This window comes from Ylistrum balloti, unplaced genomic scaffold, assembly GCF_031769215.1.
Source record: "Ylistrum balloti isolate Yb309-2 unplaced genomic scaffold, AGI_CSIRO_Ybal_v1 Utg370032, whole genome shotgun sequence".
Classification (NCBI taxonomy): Eukaryota; Metazoa; Mollusca; class Bivalvia; order Pectinida; family Pectinidae; genus Ylistrum; species Ylistrum balloti.
The window spans coordinates 809581-829668 of NW_026782094.1; the positions used below are offsets into that span (position 1 = coordinate 809581).

A 20088-nucleotide genomic window follows, 5' to 3' on the forward strand; every position below is an offset into this window, starting at 1 on the left:
TCAGTGATGATGAATACAGGAGTTACTTTACTCCACATCATAGAGCCAAATTCTACCGTCAAACAGCTCTCTAGCCCGACTGTACAGTTAGACGACAAAATATGACGACGACTGGCGACATCGAGTCTAGCTTAGAAAACTCCCTGTGTGTGGTTCAAGACACCCATTCTGATATCCCATAGTCACTGCCCTATGTTTCACTCTATCAGTGATGGTATAGCGATGAGTTTGACAGCTGATGTGGGCCGAGAATGAAGACATAACTCGAACCATCCCTAATGAGTAGGCCTTACCCCGAGCTGGCCATGTTACCCCCAACACGTTCACCTTGAAACTGCCTGCAGAATATCATGCATGTACTATTTCGCGTGAAAACATCTATAGTCTATTTTACACTTTCTCTATATTCAACCAAAAATGCAATGATTTGTTTCAATTTCCTATAAAGTCGTACAGTAAAAGTAGTATAGACCGTTTCATATCTTGCACATTACAGTAGGATAGTCTGTTCCATAACAAACTGCAGATTCCTAGAGGAAAGAAACAACTGAATGATGAAACCGAAAATCAATATCTGACTCTACCGTATCTAATTAATCAATGTTATTATAAAGTGCTTTTCATTTGTGAGTCCTTTGAACAATATGGAATGTCGTCGATCCGTAGAAGGTTATGAACAGCTGTATGATGCAGTTTGATTTATTATCAAGGTAGCTGAATCCATATGAATATCAAAAGAGCATAAAAAGTGTTTTTTTCTTGTGCTTTATTTCAACAATCCTTTGAAGCAGAGAAAGAATATAAAAAATACAAATAAACGAATAAAATTGATTTTATTAATATGACTACCACAAGACTGTAAAAGCGATAACGACAATAAATTGACACTTAGGTGTGCACAAAACTCAAACATAAACACTTACCATTTAAATTTGTCTCACCTCAAGCTTTTAAAATGAAACCATCTTCAATCATTACACAAATTATCGTCAGGCACCATTACAGAACTATATTAACGATTCTTTACATGAACCGTGGTGTCCATATAAAACACCTTCTTTCTAAGGAGTGCTGACTCTACCTGGTGTTTAATTACAAAAATAGGAAATGCTTTGTGTTATAAGAACTGATTTGTAATACAATTTAATCATATTTACGAAAATTAAAAGTATTGAATCACCGTATTGGAAAATAACTATGTCATATGACTAAGAAACTTATTATTATTATTATATACAAGAGATTTAAGGACAAATCTTGTCCTATCTGATATCTGTGCTCATGTAGTATCGATTTATGCAGGATAAATGTGCATCAATTATACTGTTTGTCCTTTCGAATTGTCATCAATATAAAATACCTTACAAGAGAAATATATTGTCACGTATAAATTAACTTCTGTAGCAGAGATCAACCGAAAAAACAAATTGAAAGATGAATAATTACGTATGGATTCTCGTCCTTGTATCATCAAAATACATATTTTGACTACTGTAAAATACATACGTTTTGTAATGCTCAAAAGAATAAAATAATATTACCGCAAAATGAAAGAGTTGACAGTATACATCAAGCGACACATGGTCTTTAGGAGCATATGCAAGCTAAATATTGGTGAGATATGATGAAATAAGAAATTCTGCATGTAAGGTGTTTTCACCAGATATTCCACAGTTTTGTTTCATCAGTGAGTGATAACAGTCTCGATTGTATCACGTTACTGAGAAAATAACATCAATAATATTGATATTGATCGTCATTGCTCTCCCAGAGTGTTGCAGTTGAAAACTGTAGAAGTAGTTACCTGAGTAGATGGAATGGTATGTATGTGATGTCATCACCAGATTTCAGAGTTAAAACAACGTCCACCTTCTGTGAATTAAAAACCCCAAACACTGGCCAAATTCCTGTCCTGTAATCTTGGTTTGTGAATTTAAACATATTGACTTCGTTTCGTGACTTGTCTAGCACAATGACAGATTGACTTTGAGTGTCCACGTTTAGCCCTAGACTCATCACATGGCATTTACTAGAAGTGTTAGCCTGTGTGGCCTGAGAGGATACCAGCTTTCCGTTATCCTTGAACCCGAATCGAATTGTACCATCATTAGAACTGGCGTGGGCAGCAATAGAACAAGAGTGTTTATCATTGCCAATAGTGTCAGAAGTATCGACAGCACTGTCATTTGCAAAGCCAATTTCAAAGATCGTGACATCTTGAACCAGATTCTGGTCAAACTGATAGCTGATGTCGACCTCGAAATAGACATCATCTGGCAAGGTAATCGGTGTGGAGGATTTTACTCCTTGGTGACGTTGGACTTTTTGTTCCCTTCTGCTTCTCACCGAAGTGTGGATTGGTTTTCTCTCCTCGTCACCCTCCTGTAGTAGTCGTGTCTGCTTCCTATTGAAGAGGTTCTTTCTGTTCTTTGAAAGGAACTGAGACTTGTGCATTGTTGTTTCATCCAAATGAAACGTTGCCCCTTTAAAACAAAATCATAATAAGTGTCAGTGCATTATAACCATCAACATTACACGATGTTTGATTAGCGCACGATGTATGCACGACGAGTGCTGGACAAAATAAGCTATTGCACATCTATGCGCATGTTATGTGGTATTATCGCACATATGTGAGATTATGTGGTAAATTATTTATAGATAAATGTGGGATAGGTTTTATACATTTTTGAAGTATATACGAGAACAGCCAATTATATTTTCTAATTATGCCATTTATAAAGAGGCTGTACACATGTAGATTTATCAGAAACAGACTGGACAGTTATATACACTGGTGGTTAATAGTGTTTAGTTTACAAATGATATACATGACCAGCTCTTGTGTACCGATACACACTGTTTATATATTATGCAACCATTAAATGGACGCTTTTTGTTGTCGCGACAATGAGTCATCTAAAATATCACACCTTCAGAAAGGAAAAACTTTATTTACATTAGTTCTTTATTATTCTCCTTTGGCTATTAATTCATAAACAAAACTATATATCAAGGTACATTTTTAGATTTAAGATTGTTACACGGGAGACCTAGCCGGTACGAATAGGACATTTTACGTACAGTCGTAGGGATCGCACAACGTTACACGACACGTGACGTGCGCACGATAGGAAATTGGACGAACTATTTATAAATTAAGTGTGGGATAGGATTCATTTATTTTCTAAATATATAAGAATATAATTAAGTATATTTCCTATTTCAGCCTTTAATATACAGGTTGGAAACTTGCAGATATATCAGATATACACTGAATATTTAGATACATCCGTGTTGTGTTTACAAAGAGTCACACGTGACCAGCCTTAGTGTACGGACACACATTATATATACAATATATATGTTAACATTAAATTGACGTCACTTTATGTCACAGCAATGAATGTCACAGCCATGAATTATCCAAATTCTAATACCCTCAGAAAGGAAATTTTATTTTCATTACTTCTGTATTACTCTCATCTCTCACTTATTTTGCAAACAAAAAATATGCTCAAGTAAATCTTAAGTTCTGTGTTTGTTACACGGGCGATCAACCGGTAATGATGTGTGCATTATACTGTATCGTGACTGTGTGCATAAGATGTGCGCACGATGTATCACGATCTGTATATAGGATGTTACTGATGGACCGATTGTTCTTAATGGGCAAACTGGTTTACCGTTTTGAATAAATCTTGAATCTGGTATGGCAGATGGACAAAATACAGTGTAAGTTGAAACTACAGATATCAGAAACAAGATAGGCCGCGCAACCTGGAAGGAAGTCGCATATATTCACTAGGTAAAAAAGTAACATACTGATGTCAACCACTGATTCAGTAAGATAGAGCATGGTATGCATGTTATCTGGTATATATCTCTGTCACTCTTGACCTACGAGTTATCGAACGTTCCGGTCTGGATAAACCGGAAGCGAGATCATCTGAATGGTTTACAGTCGGCATACTTTGTACTCCTTTGTTTCCATGGTCTGAAAAATGAAATAGATATGATTTATAGTAGATTTAATTACTAAATATGTGAAAGGATGCGAGGTAACATGTTAGGTTAATTTTGTCTCGGACCATTCAGGCATGTCTCCGTCATATCCTTCTTCAGAATAATACTACGCCACGTTAACGCGCCTTTGTGAACAATAGACACTTCCATGGTGTCTTGGTGTCATAATCACTTTATATTACCTGGTTTCAACAACAAATATACTTATGGCATAATAATTATAAAAAAACCGTCGTAAGTCATTTAACAATTTTAGTCAGCAGACGTGTTTGTTATGTAATATTCGAAGTGGAACATTTGTTTGTAAATATATGCCGACGTAGAATTTTCTGCAGGATATGTTCTATATAAGATAGTGATTTTGCATATAGATGGTGTCACTTGAGATACTACGTTACGATGGATGTCTATTCATCTTCTATAAATCAGGATTCTTAGTTCTCTTTGTATGGATACCGTTTGCAGTTTACATATACATAATCGAAAGGACATATCACAAACGTCTTCAAATTAATCTCAAATTTATTTACCTGTCTTTATCCTACTGTCTCAGAGTGGTATAACCATCAATCATTTTCGAATACTTAAATTCGGAACAGATGTCCTTTTCATTTCTATCATTTTACAGATTAATCCGTTTAATATTTATTTTTACCTTCTAGGATCTACCCAAAAAAGCATGAAATAGTTTCGACATGGACTACTCTTTTTATAGATATCTATCCCAAATTATCACCGACATGCTCCTATTGCTTAATATGTTTACCTGGATGTAAAAGTTCGTCCTTCGGTAGAGGTGGCCGTTCGGGGCCTCTGGCACTGTCGGGGTCAAAATCATCTACAACAAAGACAAAATAAAGAATAACTCGCAACGAATTTGTCATCATTTAAATAACTGATCAACACTCTATCATGAAAAGATGAATAAAAATAACGTTAGATTTATTATGTATTGTACATTTGCAATTATGTTTTCAATATACAATATCATAACAGGTATTTATCACACGACACAACTTGATGATATTTTCATCATAATTGCGACAACTGCAAAAACGTTTGTACCAAAATTCAAACGTGTTTGTTCCACACTATATTACTTCCTGTTAACTATAATGTCAGTTCCGTAAAGGTATACTTTTACTTGGTGAGAAGATCAGAATGCTGAAAAATGTCAAATTCTTAAGAAAATCACCGAATGCTTTAAATGTGCAACATTTCTATATATGATCGAGTCATGCAAGCATTGCTCGTTTTAGTGTACTGCAGAAAAGAGAACGAACCATATATCCTGTCCAAAGATGTTTTGAAATGCTGTTTTAGACAGCGTCATCTTAAATGCTTGCAATAAGTCATATAACTGTTACAGACAGCCTTAATTTGTCATCACTATAAGAATGTGTATATTGATATTAAGTTTACTTACTCATACATACAAGTGTTGCAAATACGCCACATAAATTACTGTTAAACTATATCGTATATTTTTATGCTTGTTATTTTCATTTCAGTCTCTGATACGTTATCGGTACATTGGTACAATCTTGGTAGTGTCTCCATATTGCCTTGGAATTAAGGATTTTAGATCAGAATAACTGTTTGGTATCTCATCTGAAATTAACACCTTTTGTCAAAGTCACAAATCTCAATTCTACATATCAGCACAAACCTTATGATATATAATATTTTATTAGTTTTTTTTTAAAGTAGACAAAATACACATTACAAAGATGTGGCCGGTTCCCCAAATATGTTGACATAGACACTTTATACACAACTCTTATCCGATAAAGACAGTATATAGTATTGTCTGTCAAACAACAAACCCGTAAAGCATGATGATAAATATGTGTGAAATCATGAATCTGTAAGCACGAGAGATTAAATACATGTTCAATCACATTTTAAGTTACATCATGGCATAAACGTGCCTCTTTATTTACAGCATATTATTATGTGTTATGCCTGCTTCATAGCATAAATGTTCCCCTTTATTTACAATATATTAAAATATGATAGAGCATACCTACGTCATAGCATGGATGTATTTTCAATTTACAGTATGGTAACATGTGTTGGAACACACCTGCTTAAATATTGTTCAATCACTGACATGTTCATTTGTGTGTTAATATATCGTCTGGTCACATCTTTTAAACGTGTGGTAATTAATACCATTGAAATACATCTGATATATCGTGTCATTGCTTTGACAACCCTGTCCCGTTATCATACTTACATGATAAACACTGCCTTGATTACTACCTAATGCATATGACAACGTTTCTGAACGATCAATGGAAGGGAGGTAACTCAATATCATAGACAGCTCCATTCCTGTAGCTAAGTAGAAGCATTTCTGACTTATTTTAGAGAATGTTTCTGTCTGTCTGTCTGTCTGTCTGTCTAAATATGATATAAAAAAAAACTATCGAAACAAAATACCTGATGACATGCACAGCGAGTATCAAGAAAGACAAGCCCTGTCTATGACAGTAAAATAAACTGAAACAGAACACAACGCTTACTAGTGTTTATGTTTGACCTGTGTGACATGGACACATGCTCCACACTTGATGTATCTGAAAAAAGATCTTTGTCGTTTTAAAAACACAAACAAAGACAACTTGATCAAACAAGACTACTAGAAAATAGAATGAAGAAACTGGCTCTGTTATAAACACGAAATCTTCAGCACGACAGTTTATTATGATAGATTTTCTTTTCTCTCATCTCATGATTATCAAAACACTTTGGACCACATTTTTTATGATAATTACACATCAGCGCCGTGAAAATCTAAATAAGGTCATATTAAAATTCTTTATATTTCATATTGGAGAATTAATTATTAACAACCTGACGGTCGTCTGTGTCTCCTGCTGGCGGTAGGAGGTCCAGTGCGATGATTTTTTGTCGGGCCTCCTGCAAAAAAGAACACTTAAAAAGGATAGAGGCTATCATACAACGAAAGATATTTTCGTGTGTAAATGTTATTGATTTCACTCCAATCAATTGCATTACCTAAAGGGATTGATAGTAACTAGAGTTAGAACGTTAAAGATATGGTATATATCGGTTTTCTCCGCTTTTCAAAAAGTTCCAGATTTTTTTGTAGAACGAGTTCAATTTTAATCAATACAAAGGGACATTTCGTTCTCTCGACTATTGCTCTCAATACATTTACATGCGTAATGCCTGTCTCTCAAGAAGGCTGCTGCACTCTGTAGCATTTTTAATAATCACTTAACTATCCACATGTCACTTAAATATACCACCTTTCCATTCATGAACAGATTCATTCATTACTGGAAAAAAATAGTTATTAATTACTGGTGTAAATTTGGCTAAAACTACTCTGTAAGGTTTTGCTCATGTAAATATTATCTTTTTTTTTTGCAGGGATTCCATAATGTTATATTTAGCAGTATAATGCACTGATGTAGTTCAATGCGATTTGATAACGATTTAAGCTCACAAGTATTTCATGATACCATTTTACAACGAGTCTAGATAAAGTACCATTTGATATGTTGCTAATAATTGTTATTTATAAACTACTGCAGGATATTTGAAGTGGATGAATCGGCTGAAAACGATATGGAAGATATCCTCCAGCGAAAATAACAGACTGAACAATACATTTATATGGATGTCATAGATGCAAGCAAGGTATTTTTGTAATTTCACGGCTTGATGAAAAGTAAGCAAATGAATGTTTATCTCATTCATGTATGAGTTATTTCCACGTACCTAATAACGGGACTAATCAAACTAACCTACTTTGCAGAATGAACCTACAGAGAAGTATTTTCCTTACCGTTTGATTTGGGGGCTGCCCCTTCCCAAACCGGCATCTTCTCATCAAAGGCCTTTAGATTCAACTCATAAGAGCCAACAGCCGGAAGTATCATTTCATATCTGCCTCTATCGCCTAGTGCAAGTCTGGCTTTTGAATGTATTTCGCCCTCTTTCGAAACAGTGACTTCTATCTCCAAATTTTCTTCCAGAAGTTTCCCTTCGAAGTTCTGGAACTCTATGACAATCTTACTTGGACTGCCATTAGTACCTGGTTCTGCGTAAACACGTGTTTTCGGTCGATAAAAGGCCGATGACTCAATGTTCCCTATGGTCTGGATAAATGTTTCAAAAGTTAGCTCGATATTTAGACCATTGAAGGAGAGATACGATGATTCGTATGGTTCTTCATCTAGAGTGAGTGACTGGAGGTACGCAAATCGGCTGGAAATAATTGGGGCTATCTTCAGGAAGGCTGGCTGATTATTGTAGGTAAGACTTTGATGGAGAAATTCGCAGCAATTTTCGACTGACTTTACAATTATGTCAAGATTGTTTTCCTGGTGATCAAGCACTTCATTTTTCCTCGATGCTACTGTTTGTATCTTGTTCAGTAGGTCATCCCGACGTCTTTTCAGAATCTGTATCATGGTTTCGAATGTCGTATTCAACTCGTCCACAGATTTTGTCCTATTACGCTCAACCTCTTCTTTTGCCTCCTGTACCTTCTTCCTAATCATGTTACATTCTGAAATACGACTATGTAGCATTTGCGCGTCATTTTGAAGAGAAGCTTTCTTTCTACCATACACTTCCTGGATATCTTCTACAGCGTGTCTCTTATGGTGTATGAGGAAACAACGGGTACATATAGATTTATCACAGGTTGTACAGTAGTAGTGCATTGCCTCGCGTTCATGTCCCTGGGTTTCACAAAATGCCTGGTGCGAAAATTTACTGATATTTTCCTCTGAACTCTGTTCCTCGTCCAGAGAGAATACATAATGCGTTTTGAAGACAACAAGACGTCTGTGTGCTTCCTTACACGAGTCACACAAGAAATGATCACATGTTGTGCATCTGAATTTAGCTATGTCGTTGGAAGCACAGCCTTCGCAAACCAAATCGGGTCTATGAAGCGACGCACGAACAAAATCCTGAAGATCCTTTCTAGTATAATCAGTGGGAAATACGGTAAGGTTCTCATCGGGGACATGATAACTTTTCTGACACAATGAACACTTTACAGAATCGTCTTTGACGATGTTTTTTAAACAGGAATCACAATGTGTATGTAGACATGGCAAGACCCGTGGGAGTCGACTTTCCTGCGAAAATTCTTCAAGGCACACAGGACATTCCAAAAATCTCTCCTTTAGCTTCTGTACATACGTGTTATCCGTAGGCTCCATGGTAATGGCTAGTGATTCCTAATATCAAAAGATAGGCAATTACATTAACCTGATCAGGAAAAATAATTGTTTTTTTTTTTATAAATCTCAAGGAAAATTAAACATACTTATATAAAAGTTAGATATCATTATTCTAATTTTTCTGATACAAGTTTTCCATTTCGACAAATCGTGTAGTTATACAGACAAATATCCCTGGAAGTAACTCACAAATATGAGAAAATTGTTTCGTGCTCTATTATATTTAAACCGAATGCTTCTAATATAATCTGTACATTTAAATTCGTTTCCAATTGGGAATTTACTGGTAGGTAAAATATAGTAAATGTCTGGACAGCGAATTTAAGAAGGAATGATTAGCTTAAGTCCAAGGATGCTTACTTAAAGGACACTTTTTATCTGTTTCTCCTCGAAGAAATCTTTTCCGCCTCTGACGTGATCCCGAAAAAAACCCCACAGAAATAAATAAGATGATATATCTATACTCTGCAACCTCTTACACCTCCTTCTAAGTTTTAAGAAATGCGATGATTTCTACTCAGATGTTTCTATACAAATCATTATCCATCATCACAACATACTGACCAGGAAGACCTCGAGTCAATGATGACAAGAAAATGTAAATAGTTAATGCGTCGGTATTGTAATTATAGCACTGGGAAGTTTTATTTTCGATTCGTTTTGTCTGAACAAACAGAAGATCATAGTTACAACTAAACAAAGGAGTCCACACAACACGTCATCGATAGAAATACATTGTAGTCCCATTCAAGTCATGACATAATACGCGGTTTTTTAAAAACTTTGTTGTGTAAATTGTTGTGCCGATTATTGATATTAATATTTAATAATAATTTAGGGATGAAGTAATCATCAATTTGATACAAAATAATCAAATTGAAAATCCGGCTCATTTCAGATGTGCCGACGCTCACTTTACTACTAAGGTTTTGTCAACGTTTCATAATTAGAGAGGTGAAATAGAACTGAGGAAGAGATCAGTCCCTTTAGAGTTTAAAGTGTTATTAAAATTTAAAATAAAAAAAAAATAATCCCCAATTATACCTGGTATAGATTTTTTGAAGAGAAATCCTCTGAAAAGATGAAAAGTCTAAGGTAGAAGCGACGTAAAAATTTGTTATCATCAATATTTTTACAGGAAACAATTTCCAACGCCAGTGTAGCTGTACTTCCACCTTGACTCTCTTACCAAAGTTGATATTTAGATATTAATACAATGCATTACATATAGAAATATAAACAGTAAAAACAAAGCCGTTAAATAATAACTTGCCTTTTGAAATCCACTGATGGCTTGCTTTAATCCTTGTGTTTACTCACAGCCAAACTATTACCTAATATATATATTCCTTGTGTAGTTATCAGTCAGAGAAAAAAGCCTATATACCCATGTGTACAATACAATCAATGGCCAGTTATGTCAGGCCCTTTAAATAACACAACAAAGTTAAGAATTGGGCCAAATTGGTCATGACAAGACATACGATAACATTGGTGTTCATTAGACCGTGTAACAACGTTGTTGTTTTGTTCCTGTACAAAATAAATATGACAAATCTTTGGTCTTAATCATAGGCGAGGTATTACGTAGTGCAAATATCAGGTTACAGTCTACAGTTTATGAAGTCATTGGGAGCTGTATATCTAATATGATACTGTTTAATAATAACTTTATACTAAGATATATATATACATTACGTTACCCAGAAAGACGTTAAATGAAATATATTCGGAAAGTTAGTGACATGTAGCTATTTATATATACTGTATATTGATCATATTCGATTAGAAATTAAATCACTACCTATCAATATACATGGAGTAGACCATTAACAAAAAAAAAAAAAAAACAAAACAAAACAAAACAAAACAAAACAAAAACACTGTCTACACTGTTCTTTTGTTTTTCGCTATTTCATAATATCGATGATTTTGTTCTTGGCAATGATGACGATTTCATATTTTAATAATAGTATATACTAGAAGATTATTTCATATGTCGGGGTGTATGGATATTCCCCCCGAGAGGTCACAAAATGTCGTTAAACCCAAATCTAGGGCTTGATTTTTTTTAATAATTTGTGGCCCAGAAGATAAAGCATCCCATCCTTCACCCCGGTATATGAAAGAGGGTTTCCTTTCATTTCCCAATCTAAATTATTAGATTGAAATGGCTTCCGATGTCGACAATGCACTACAAAGGACGCCATATTACACAAAAATGATACTTCTTAATATGTAATTAATCGACAAATTGGCATAGAAAAAAATCTCCGTACCTAAATAAGACCAACCACATTTGCCCTAAAAATAAAGCAGTATACAGAGTATATGTGTGTGATACAAGAACAGCGAACCTGGTTGTATTACCCTGGACAGACCAGTATTACACGGGTAGAAATGAGAAAAAGTTTACTTTCTCCATATATGTATATGCATGTGAACTTGATATTACACTCTGATCCTATATCTTTGATTGTCTTCAGTGAATTCGGCATCATTCAAATCATATTTATCTCCCTTTAATAACATTTGCGGTTAACTTACATAAACTACCACAGACGTTTTATCAAATAATACACTACCCAATGAGCCATCAATTTTTTGCTAGGAAATTAGTTCTGCTAATGACATAGAAGCTTTTGAAAAAACTTCAAGTTTACCAAAATGAGTTGAGTTCGGGTTGTATCCAATGTAGGTTTTATATATATACAAGTCTGTACGTACGTAGAGTTCTGCAAGATGACTCGTTATCGAAACAGCTTCTCTGAACAAGGGTTAGACTGGTAGAAGGCGTTTTTGTTTAGGTATCTAAGTTCTGTCGAAAAGTACAATAACATTGAAAGAACTTTAGATATCAAGTCCCTATAATGCAAACTTTTAAAACTTTTACAAAAGCTGAAATCCGATATTGATTCTGTATCTATAAACTGCATTTGTCTATGCAAAGAAAATAAGAACAATGACATCACTTTTTAGCTTTGACAACATTACATCATCTTTAAAGATAAACCTCCCAACCATTCCTTAGAGAATGCCTCATTTTGAAGCTGATGAGCATTTGTCTTTCATATAATACAATTAATATACGATTATGATACACGTTTTGAGAGCAAAAGTCCTCAATAAAAATTTTGTCAAGAATTAATAATCTTTGAATAAATTCTTGTTATTATTATAGTAAAAGGTCGGTAGATCTTAGGTGAGACAATCTGCATATTTCATGGACAATTTAGTTCATTCTGAATGTTACATTGGTTTGTTAGGTTTCCATGTATCTAATACATATATATAACAATTGAACTGGGTTGTAACTTCGTAAAACAAACAATGAATACATTTCTGCGTGCTTATTTGTCAAATTTCAGCATTATGAATATTCTTACTCCGTACCGGTATAACATAATGACTGAACCAGAAATTTCTATGTGTGAGTTAAATTTCACATGCTGTAAACATACAAAAGTTATCAGGAAGAACGCTTGGCAGTCAACAGGCACTGGCTCTATATAAATATTGTTTTTTTTAGTCGGGACGTAAAACCGATTATCCGGGTTCCTGCACTTAAATAATCGATTGGGGAGCATTTCCTTGGTAACTTGAGCTGCTTTTGAAGCCAAAAAACCAGTTGGACGAACTACAAGATTCTCCCTAGCTCTGCATGTTTATTGAATATTATCGGGACACGAAACAAGCGATAGTACAAGACCACCGCAGGGATTCGGCCTTGAACTCGTGTTACCGGAACATCTTCTTACAACTCTCACGTTTAAAGAAACACATCCAGTAGGTTGTGGAGCAGCCTATGTAAAATGATTTGTATAATACTACTGTATTTCATGCAATTGCATCTATGGTGTTCCTTTAGTGTTTTTTTTTTTTACATTTCATTACATGACATTGTCTTTACATTTACATGTTTTCAATGCTATCAACTGAAAACATGATTCGATTAGACTGATTCATGTTTTCAAAGTACATTTTTTCTAAGTGATTTCATTTCAGTAATCTCACCCTTCGGCCAGTTCCTGGCAGAATATCCCATTGCACATTTATATAATGAAATTGACTAAATTATGAAATCAAGTATATTCGACAAAGAAGAACAAATCACCAGAATTGTTACAAGCTTGTTGAAACATTGAAATAACAGTCAGATCGGTTTTAAAAACACACTAAGATAGTCACTACAGATCTATTGCAGTGTAAAGCAACTATTTTTTAGATCCTTGCAATTGAACAACGATCAAAAGATATTCTTCAATTTCTGGTATGAAAAAATAATATGTAAATTATCTCAATCAATCATTTGTGAGTGATCCGAAAAATGCTACTGTGAGAGCAGATGGAAATCTGATTTTCTGAAAATACAAGAGAAAAAAAATTTCAATTCAGATTTATAAAAGGAAATCGTAGAATATATAAACTATATTATATAGCTCGACTTCGTCAGTGATGCAGATGCAAAACCGTAAAATAAATAGACGACCAAGGGAAATCCTAATGTCAAATATAGATATTAAATAGGTGAAAACAAAACCAAAACACCAAGAAAATACCAACATGTCAACACAATCATAAACCAAACTCAAATTTAATACATCCAGGGCAAAATATGAACAAAAGAAATATTTACACGGAGACTCCTCAAAAGGTGCATGCATAATAGGTCCAGGTGTTCTGGAGTAGTAAGCGTCTTCTGCTTCATTGATGTCACCAGCCATGTAAATCCTGGATAATAGAAGAAAGTAATGTCACGTTCTCAAACGAGAACAAGGTATAAACACAGGAACAATAGGCTAACTAATGAGTATCAAACACGTCCAGCTTCATATCAAACAAAGACATTTATTATTTTTCAACGCGATCACTATGACGAGTGTAAAACTTCTCTATAATTTTCATCAACCTGCATCTTTTGAAACCCCTAGTAACGAGTTTATCCACAGTAAGGTAAAAAGATACGAACACCTGTTCAGCTGGTCTGGGTGGCAACTGTTGATTGAATTCATATGTGCCTTTAAACTAACCCCTGCTGTGGTTAAGCGATAAAACGGGTGTTGTACAGCTCCTCTTTACGCGTAAAACCTGAAGACCTGTTATACAAAGATAAATTACATTAGGAAAGCGGTGTGGAAACAGAACACAGGTAGGAAACATGTTTTAGTAACACTTCGTTATGACATTTACGTTGAGAGATTCATTAAGTCTAAAGGGAATATTGATGGAATTATCCGTTTATGATCATTTTTTCTCTATTTAGACGGCCAAATAATGATGCAACTTGTCATTCTACTGGTGTTCGGATTTACAGGTAAGATATCTATATTACTTGATCATGAAAATGGAAATACATTTACTCATTGCAGATACGATATACTCACTGTGTGATATTGATCAGTTTCATGATATTGATGCCAGCCATTTTAAAACTCATCAATTTAATACCACCCTATATTCAGATTCATTATTCGAGGAACTTCATCTCTCTGACTCAATTTTGATCACTTTCAAAGCAAACGTCAATCATGATATTACATACGATGGTTATGAAAACGTTAAGGACAACGTAACAGTATATTGTTTATGATCTCGATGTCAAATATCAAAGTTGTGGTAGTATTATACTAACATAATTAAATCGGTTCATTGTTATCAAATCTAAGTCTTTGTAGCGAATTTACAAAAGACAAGTGATTAATACCTTTTAACACGGGATTAGAATGAGAAACAAATGTAACATGTATTGAGGACATATATTCTGTTTTGCGTCATTTATATCATCAGATATCATGTCATTTATCTACGAATAACAAAACAATGAGAGACCATTATTTCTTGCAAATATAATTATTTCCTGTTTTATTGAAGGCTAGCTATATTTTCTGTACTAAACTAATCTAAACAGGGACAATTGGAGTTGCCCAGAGTGATCCTACCCAGATTACAATGTCTACAAAGGACCTAATGGTGATGGAGAGTACTGATTTCACCATCAATTGCACCACAGGGGGTCTGGCCACCCAATTACTTAGTGATCCAATGGAGTTTATATACACTGAACAAAGTTCGGCCGACGTGGTACCAGGCGCTCGCGTCGTCATACTTTCCGCAAACAACAACCTAAAACCCAGCATTGATAGTGCTAAGTATGAGGTCTCGTTCTCCGCCCAAACTGACTTTAATTTCTTCCTCGTCGTCAAAGGTATGTTTGAAATATTACTACTACTAACTAGCATTGCAATATGACGTTAGACGGAAGTTCACAATGTATACCTGATGTTTGGTAGTAACCTTGTTCTCATTTGGGAACCGTACATTACTAACTTGACAATTTACATGGTGGGTGAGCAAACGACGCTTGCCGTTCGGATGATCTTGGTTAATTCTACATTTTTCCGGGGTCGCTATGTGAATGTTTCATTTTATATTTGTTCATATTTTGTTTTTTTTTCCTTTGTCTCATGTTGACTGATATTTCGAACAGTATCATCAATGTATATTTGCTAGGTTGATCGCCCCTAGAATAGCAGGGTCAATTTGTAGCGGTGTGTCATTGTAGAATTGAGATGCAGCCTGACTGTTCCACATGTAGGAGGTCCAGTCTGCATTATATGTATGTGTCACAGAGCAAACGGATTAATGTCTTGCTAAAGGGCACAACCACAACTCTTATATACCAGTAATCAAAATTTCCTGTGATACACAAATTGTCCTAAAAAGGGATCCAGCCACACATCCCGTTATCCTTTGAGGTTGTAACGTCCGTATCTATAACATTAGTTAATACTGAATAAGAATTATAACTCTGAAAATCAGTTTGAAGGACATCAAGATTATCATAGCGATTTCTGAGAATATCTGTGTGATAGTAATGTGACATATTTTGTTTGTAGTTGCCGAATTAAAAGACACAGGTGTGTACACCTGTGCACGCGGAAACAGGAATGTCTCCACGTTTGTAGAAGTTCGTTCTAAACAAGGTAAAATACTATGTTTATATTGTAAACATATAAATAATACATGCATTAGGTGATTTACGTATTGTGATGTTTAGTCTTTGTGAATAGTCTCAATGTTATCGCAGCAGACATGTCATTTAATTGTGTATACATGTATATTGACTTTATGTCTCTGTTCCCATATCATACAAGATTTGTAATACATCGTTACACATAATGTGATTTCATTTTGTGGAAACATTCTTTGATTCATTGACTTTAGTATATAGTTAACGCGATGTGCAATACACCTAATCCGCTTGTAGTCTCGTGTAAAAGTTAAATGCTATACTCTTTCATCTTGTTTTGTTGGCAATCAATCATTTTTCAAATCCAAACCTCTTGTCTTGACATAGATTAATCAACTTTTAAATATTACAAATGTTGTGTCTCAGATATTATCTGCACATGCCCAGACGGATACATCCGATTTGGCAATGCATGTTTCCGGTTTTATCATCAGCATATGTCGTGGCCAGAAGCATCGGTATGTTTACAAATACAGAGTCTCGTTTTTCTTTCAAACATCTTACCATCTTGAAATAAATCTCATGGTATAAACTCATACTACGACGGGTAATCATATTAGTATCTTACAGAATCGTGATAATCGTGACTTACTATATGAATAAATTAATCAAATATTTTGAATGACAATAATTATGATAATACAAAATTTGTGTCAAAACCACCACGATCGATATATTCATGTGACCACCGTCCTAAAACTGTTGTGTAACATGTACACATTTTTTGGCTTTTTTGTAACAGTATATGTGTGAAGCATTTGGTTCTCATCTGGCATACATTGAGTCGAATGCAGAGTATGAGTTCCTGAGAGCCTTCGTAACTGAGACAGAAGGTATGATACCATAAGCTTCTTGGCGATTTTGAGTAGATATAATCTTCTTCAATAAATTGTCATTAATACAGCAAAAGTGTAATGCTTAATAAAGCGGATCTTGTTGGAAAGAGGACAGGTAGATTATGTCGTTATTGGTATAAAAAACAGTCCTGAGAGTTAGAGAAAACGATATGTTTATGTAGTTGAGTATTGTTATAGATAATGCTACGGTTTAGTAACGGTCTCGTCAGAGAATCATCGAGGAAACGAAACAAAAAAAACCAATACCATTCTCCTTTAGAACAGAAGTTCTATTAACACAGCTAGTAAGACAATTATGTCGATGGTATATATATACACTTTCACCTGCATTAAACGAATGACCAGTGTTAAGTGCTTATCTGCACTGATGTGTACAGTTTAGGAGACTGCAATGAATAGCCATAATATAGTCGCCATTTTGTTTCGCCATTTTCTATCTTAGTTTACTTATAATCATGTTACAGACGTAAATTTGTGAAGATTTAAATGTTTCACATTTCATCAAAAAGACATGTGCCGCGTGAATATCTGAGGTGGTTAAATCCAGGACGACCTGTACATATTAATTTTACTGATAGGTGGTTACAATGGCGAGGGTTTCTGGCTGGGGGCAACCTCAGTTCGACTTCCGGGTCACTGGCACTGGAAATATGATTCCTCCTTGGTCGACTTTGATGAAATGACACCATTAGATTCCAACCCTCCAAACCACGATTGCCTATTCTTGTCTGGCCAGCATGAGTTTGCTGCAAAGGGATCACTCTGCAACACTGACCAAAACTTTATATGCAAAACAAAGGTGAGTTAGATTCCTTGTAAAGTGCGAGGTATATCTTTGCAATGAATGAACATTAAAACAACGTGTCATCCTTGCAACCTCTTGTAAGAATAAACAATAGATATTATTATACCATGTACTGACTTGCTCTGACGACTTCAGTCTTTCCTTTCAAGAAGAAAGGAAACAACATACGACCCGATGTCATTTTGACAATTACACTAATTTTATTTAATCTTCTCGGATATCTCCAAAAACTGAACAAATTAGAAAGGTAAACCTTAAATGCACGCTTATTAAAAAGTCATTTTTAGAAAACACGGTCAGATTACAACAATGTTTGTGTATATTCATATTTGTTTATAAACCTGTCCAACATGCCTCTCACAACAAAATATCAAAGTTATTTACGTTTCCATATAGAGTTGTATTATTAGATTTCAGTGTGTGACCATGATGGAAATTGAAACTTTTTAAAACAAAAATAGTTGAAACATCAATTATTTGATTATGATATCGCATTAACACGCACGAATTGAGATCAGTTAGAGAAACTACTGCCAGGCCTTGATATCAATATCATTTAACACTGATTAAACGTCGACATATTGGAATATTTTCTCAACATTCATTTACCACCCAAACATAAACCCACTGGCTCGACATCAGTTATCTGAATATGATGTGCCATAACATTTAATCGATATGGACGTTCCGTTATTGTTTCAACAAAGTGCGTTTTAGAATTAAAAGAACAGATTTACCCACTTATCATACTAAATCTTCCAAATGTTTCTGCCTTGACATTTGTACTACTGATATACCTAAGATACCTTACTTTTCATTATTAAGATTCAATATCTTCCGATCTCTTCTCACCATAGGCATATTATAAATGATCTATGATTCCCGACATTTCCTACACTACCTATATTACTCGAGAGTTCAAGATGACACGTACAATAATCAGACGTTAATGTCCCTTTCATGATCCATGTTATTTTTCAAAGATCCTTTCCGAAACAAATGGTCTTATATTCCTTGTGGGTTTTCAATGATATCCACGTAATTCATTTTTGTTCCTCTTTTGTCCTCGTATTATTGATTTTTTAGTTCAGATCTCTCGTTTGTTAATTTATTGGTATCCTCTTGTTGTTTTTTTTTCAAAAATATCTCAAATTCTTTCACCTCGTCATCTTGTTTAATGTTACGTTCTACTTCTGTGGGATTGATCCAAACACTATCACAAAAACCTGATGTATCCCTTCTTAATGCAACCCAAGCTTAATATTTGCCACAAGTTGCCTCAGCATCATTTTTATTTTACGCTTCATTTAGATAACAATAAACCTTTTGTGGGAGGGTTAATACTTTCCTTCAGAAAGTCACTGTCTTCTCTTTTAGTTTTGCTAATGTTTTATCAGTTTTGAATCTAAATGTGGTATTATCACAGCTGTTGTTGCCTTACATGTTTGTGTCTCCTTGTTTCATTTAGATACATTATATTATATATCACAATCGGTATTCAGAGCACGTTTGTAACATGAGGGCATAGGGTTTAATTTAGTTATGTCACTTTATTTAAGGACTTTATATCAGACGGTGTTCATCCGAGATTTTCTGTATATGGATATGAACCATGTCAGTGAATATATACCTATACAGGGTACTTTATATCTCTTATATTTCATGACAGCACGAATAATGCCTGTTTAGGCTGCAGGTTTAAGAATGTTCAGTGATATTCCGCATTTTTCTTCTTAATCATGCTTATATCTATTTCCTTCAAGTGCTATATGGCTATTTTTTGTTTAGAAAATCTGCTTGAGATTATATCTGGTTCGTACTGCCATATTGTAAATATCTATATTTTTACAGGTATCCAAGTGTGTTTGAGACAATGCAAATACAAGCGATTTACAGGAGAAAAAAGGTCTGGACAAAAAGACGTAAGACAAAATGTGTTTAAAAACAGGAAGGAAGGGAGGCAGAGGGATCCTTATCGTCACATATGACAATGCTAACAATGGACACGATTTGAGCATTACAATTAGTCTACGTCGTTATCTTTCAAAATGTACATTGCGTTTTACATACATATGTTGTACATATATCAAATTAGTCTGGCGGCTGATTGTTTTCAATTAAAAGAACAAACGCAAATTA

The 20088-nt window shown here is 34.6% G+C and overlaps 2 protein-coding genes across 2 annotated transcripts; one reads left to right on the plus strand and one right to left on the minus strand.

Annotated features, from left to right (window-relative positions):
• Positions 1-1365: 1365 nt before the first annotated feature.
• On the minus strand, positions 1366-9236 carry LOC132548903 (tripartite motif-containing protein 2-like). Its single transcript, XM_060212803.1, has 4 exons — positions 7847-9236; positions 4793-4864; positions 3905-3997; positions 1366-2483 (listed from the first exon to the last, which is right to left on the minus strand). The coding sequence occupies exons 1-4, from the start codon at positions 9234-9236 to the stop codon at positions 1801-1803; spliced, it is 2238 nt and encodes a 745-aa protein (XP_060068786.1). The 3' UTR covers positions 1366-1800.
• Positions 9237-14129: 4893 nt separating this feature from the next.
• LOC132548904 (uncharacterized) lies at positions 14130-19818 on the plus strand. The gene is made up of 8 exons (XM_060212804.1): positions 14130-14205; positions 14521-14571; positions 15166-15462; positions 16154-16240; positions 16654-16745; positions 17030-17120; positions 17723-17943; positions 19801-19818. The coding sequence occupies exons 1-8, from the start codon at positions 14130-14132 to the stop codon at positions 19816-19818; spliced, it is 933 nt and encodes a 310-aa protein (XP_060068787.1).
• Positions 19819-20088: the final 270 nt, after the last annotated feature.